The sequence below is a fragment of the Austrofundulus limnaeus genome, unplaced genomic scaffold (assembly GCF_001266775.1).
Source record: "Austrofundulus limnaeus strain Quisiro unplaced genomic scaffold, Austrofundulus_limnaeus-1.0 Scaffold176, whole genome shotgun sequence".
Classification (NCBI taxonomy): Eukaryota; Metazoa; Chordata; class Actinopteri; order Cyprinodontiformes; family Rivulidae; genus Austrofundulus; species Austrofundulus limnaeus.
Window position 1 is genome coordinate 466,757 of NW_013952578.1, and position 1,827 is coordinate 468,583.

The 1,827-nt window shown below is 37.4% G+C and overlaps 1 protein-coding gene across 1 annotated transcript in view; it reads right to left on the reverse strand.

Annotated features, from left to right (window-relative positions):
- Positions 1-1,827, reverse strand: part of fip1l1a (FIP1 like 1a (S. cerevisiae)) — a gene marked incomplete at its 5' end in the record, with an annotated part of 30,754 nt that overhangs the window by 19,074 nt on the left and 9,853 nt on the right. Inside the window, 2 exon segments of the mRNA XM_014017757.1 lie at positions 792-996; positions 1,679-1,734. Of these exon segments, the coding sequence (XP_013873211.1) occupies positions 792-996; positions 1,679-1,734 (261 nt within the window).

The window sequence follows — 1,827 nt, forward strand, 5'->3', positions numbered from 1 at the left end:
CTTTTTGGGGAGAGCAATGGGCCCACTTAGGAGGCCTCCGCTCATATGGATTTTATATCCATCCCCACCAACCATAACCATAACTCTCTGACTGTCGAGTTTGAGGACATTATGTTAAATTTGGAGAACAAGTCAGATTGAATTTTTAAGTTAAAAAGGAAGAGGCTTGATTTCATCACAGAAAGCGTCCATCCAGTTACATCCTGGCAAATGTTCCCTCACTTCACTGCACCAGAACCCCAAGAACTGTTCTGCATATGTTGGCATTATTTTTCCCCTAGTCTTGCAGTTGCTTTTAGCTTTCAGCTTGTGTAGCTATTTTACAATAGAGTGCATTTTTTACACAATAGCTGTACAGTTTTTCACTGCACTCCAGGTTTGTGTTATAGTTATCAGCTGGAAACTGAGCATGAAAACCACCTAAATGAATAATCCTTTCTGTTAMGTAAAAAAACCTATTTAGCACAATTTTCTCTTATTCAGCCACATCATTTCCTAAATAACCTTTTCCTACATGTTTGACAACCAGTGATTGTCATTTTRGAGATATGTTATTGCTGACCACACTTTCACATTTAAAGGCTAGAATAGAATAACAATCAAAAACAGCATCTGCAGACCCCACAGCTGCACAGCAGATTCACTTTCATTCACTGTTAGCCTTGGATGAACAAAGGGAAGTGTTGCAGGAATGAAAAAAAAAAAACAAGAATTGAACATTCTAAGTAATTTTTAAAAAGAATCTCAACCCTGATCAGAAATATTTGGAACATCAAGCAAGTGAAACCCACCTGTTGTGCGAAAAGGAGAAGATTTGTCGTTCTTTGTATCTGGATCTTTTGCTTTTCTTCTGCTGGTTGTGGCTTCTAGTTTTGTCTCTGTCTCTGCCATGCATCTGCTGAGATAAGTAGCGTTCCCAAGCCTTGGTAGTAATGGTCATTGCAGGGCTTGCTCCCATAATCCCTGGGATTATACAACCGTCAGGAATGACAGACCCTAACAGGACATAGACAGCAGCAGCAGCCAACAGCATCTCTTTTAGTTACTCAATGAATTACTCATGATTTTAAAGCAAACTTGATATTTGCTTTGATAAATCTACATATATAGTAAGAGAAACATTCAAACTGCACATAAAAGCCATATGAGGCAGATGTTGTGCACAATCTACTAAACTTCAAAAGCATAGATTTTAGTAAGTAAGTAAGTAAGTAAGTAAGTAAAGTTTTATTTATATAGAGCCTCATTGCATGATTCCATTGGAARTGTTTTGGGGCGTGGRCAAATGACTCGACAGCGCCACCTAACGTGAGATAGAGGAACTGGTAAGTCCTCGAGAGCTGAAATTCGGGGCATAGGTAGATCTCCCCAAATCAAGAAAAAAAGTCTCTTGGAGGTATGCCCTATAACCAACAGGGAGTCGGCCATTTTGGGTCAAAGGTTAATTTTTCCTTGGGGAGGGGGTAGTTAAGATCAGTCATGCAGCAAACACAGTTGCGCTACCTATTTTATATTTGTTCCCAGGCCTAAATCCTGTTTTTTTTTATTATTATCATCATAAGAGGTTGTCTTGTTTCCTTCTGTTCAGCCCAGACAAGTATCAGAATGGTTGACTGTTAAAACAGTCAATAGCACAGGAGCTAAAACTGTTTTCTATTTTTAGTATTTATATATTTACCAGAAGAACTTTGGTATGATGAAGTTGAGGGGCCATCAAAACTTGCAGGGACTCCACTGAAAAAGAATTGTAAAGAAATTGTGAGGATCAAATAATAAATAAATAAATAAATAAATAAATAAATAAATAAATAAATAAATAAATAAATA